General features: G+C 47.8%; 1 protein-coding gene across 1 annotated transcript in view; it reads left to right on the top strand.

Annotated features, from left to right (window-relative positions):
- The window catches only part of LOC110266462, a 2,247-nt gene continuing 1,349 nt past the window's right edge, over positions 1,041–1,938 (top strand). Inside the window, exons 1-2 of the mRNA XM_021111245.1 lie at positions 1,041–1,160; positions 1,273–1,386. Coding sequence (XP_020966904.1) covers positions 1,078–1,160; positions 1,273–1,386 — 197 coding nt within the window. The 5' untranslated portion in view covers positions 1,041–1,077. The remainder of the gene's footprint in view (positions 1,161–1,272; positions 1,387–1,938) is intronic.

Raw genomic sequence — 1,938 nt, forward strand, 5'->3', positions numbered from 1 at the left:
CAATTATTGGATTATTTTCTATATTCAGAGTATAAAGTTGGTAGTTGTGAAATAATAAGGATTTCTATATGATTTGAATTAAATAAGTAATATTTTCAATATTAATACTGCTACTTTGGAAAATAAGGGATTTAATTATATTACTTCTAATTATTTAATTTGGATATTTTATTGAAAATAATTTGTGAAATTGGTGAGCAAATAGTATTTTCTATATATAAATAGTGTTGGATTTAAATTGGGTTTCAATTACTACATTACCCTATTTTTAAGTGAAATTACTAAAATGCCCATGCCCTTAACCCTAAGTTTCAAAAGTGAAACCCTAGTCCCTAACCCTTAGCCGTCACTATCCCTTTCCCTCCTATCACCCAAACCCACGGTGGAACCAGAAAGAAAGGCAAGCAGAAAGGGAAAGCAGAAATGGGGAAAAGAAGGGAGGAAAATGCGCCGGCCAGGGGAAGGAGTTGCTGTCGCCACGGTCGATCACGTCTGCTGCCACGCCTCCGTGCCACCACGCCTCGCAGTCGAACCCATTTCCGCTGCTACCACCGTCACGGAGAAGAGGCATCGAAGAGGGGCCGAACTCGCGCCTCGTCGCTGCCGTCCCTGGGGCTTCGAGCCGCGTCGCCGTCCTTGGTGACCCACGAGCCGAGAGCACACGTGCAGGGTGGAGGATGGCGCTGTTGTCACCGCTGCTTCTCCCAACTCCGCTACTGCCCGTTGAAGACGACGCCGTCGCGGGTCAGAACTCAGGCGAGAGATAGGAGGTCACGAAGGAGAGAGCCACACCCAGTCCCTGGTTGCCGCTGCGCCAAAAGGGGGAGTGGCCGCCGTCGTTGCAGAGGAGCCGCGCGGCCACCTTCGCATTCTCGCGCACAGAGAGGGGGATGCGCGAAGGGGGATATTCTTCCGCCGTTGTCGTGCCGTGAGCGCCGATTCGGTGGTTGCCGTCGCCGCTGCATGGGTTCCTGTGGTCCAAGCCGCCTTTGATGGAGCTCGCATCACCGTCAGCCATGGCCGCTGCACCTCTGGCCGCCGGAAAAACTTCGCTGCCGCCGCCAGAGAACTCTGTCGATGACCCACCGGAGCTTCTGGTCGCCGCCGGAGCTGTTGCCGGGGCCGGTTCGAAATCGAAACTGCTTCGTGTTGTTATTCCGGTAAGAGATTATGTTTCGAAAAGCCTCGCGTTAGTATTCTGTTGTGTTCGGTTAATGAATATGAGTTTTGATAACGTGGGGTCGAGTCCTGATTATTGTATGTTGCGATTAGTGTTGCTATGGTCATTGCGAACGTGACTGGGAGCCGAGGTTTTGGTTGCCGTCAGTTCGGGATGAGGCAGAAAGGACTCTATGAGACGTTTGGATTATGGAATTGCGTTTTGAGGTAGGGGCGCTTTCCGAAAACTATAGTTTATTATTGGAATTATTACATATGGGTACTGATGTGAGATATTGTGTATTTGGTGATTGTATCTGCCTTATGTATTATTGGATTGACTCGAATGACTATGGATGTTGGTTTGGTTGAATTGTTGTGTGGTTTGTGAAATGTAATCTTTGGAAGTTGATTCTTTAAAGATTTGAAATGAGTTTAATCCGTTGAGGATTGGTTTGAATTGAGTCAATTATTTTGATGATGTGAATGGTTCTGGATTGAACCGTGAGCCGGAATGGCTGTGTAAGATATTGATTTATGGCTGATTGCCGAATGAGTTATGGGCCGTATGGCTGACTATGAATTATGAATTTAAGCCGGATGGTTGAGATGGATGTTGATCCATGACTGGGACTGAATGAATATATGCTTGAGATACCTGGGTAGTAGCAAGGGTTGTGGTTCGTCCCACTTGCTCCAGGTCAGAGACTGTGACGCCTGGGTAGTAGCGGTAGTAGTGGTGATTCCACTCGCTCCAGGTTGAGCTTTTAAACACCTGCC

The sequence above is a fragment of the Arachis ipaensis genome, chromosome B01 (genome assembly GCF_000816755.2).
Source record: "Arachis ipaensis cultivar K30076 chromosome B01, Araip1.1, whole genome shotgun sequence".
NCBI lineage: Eukaryota > Viridiplantae > Streptophyta > Magnoliopsida > Fabales > Fabaceae > Arachis > Arachis ipaensis.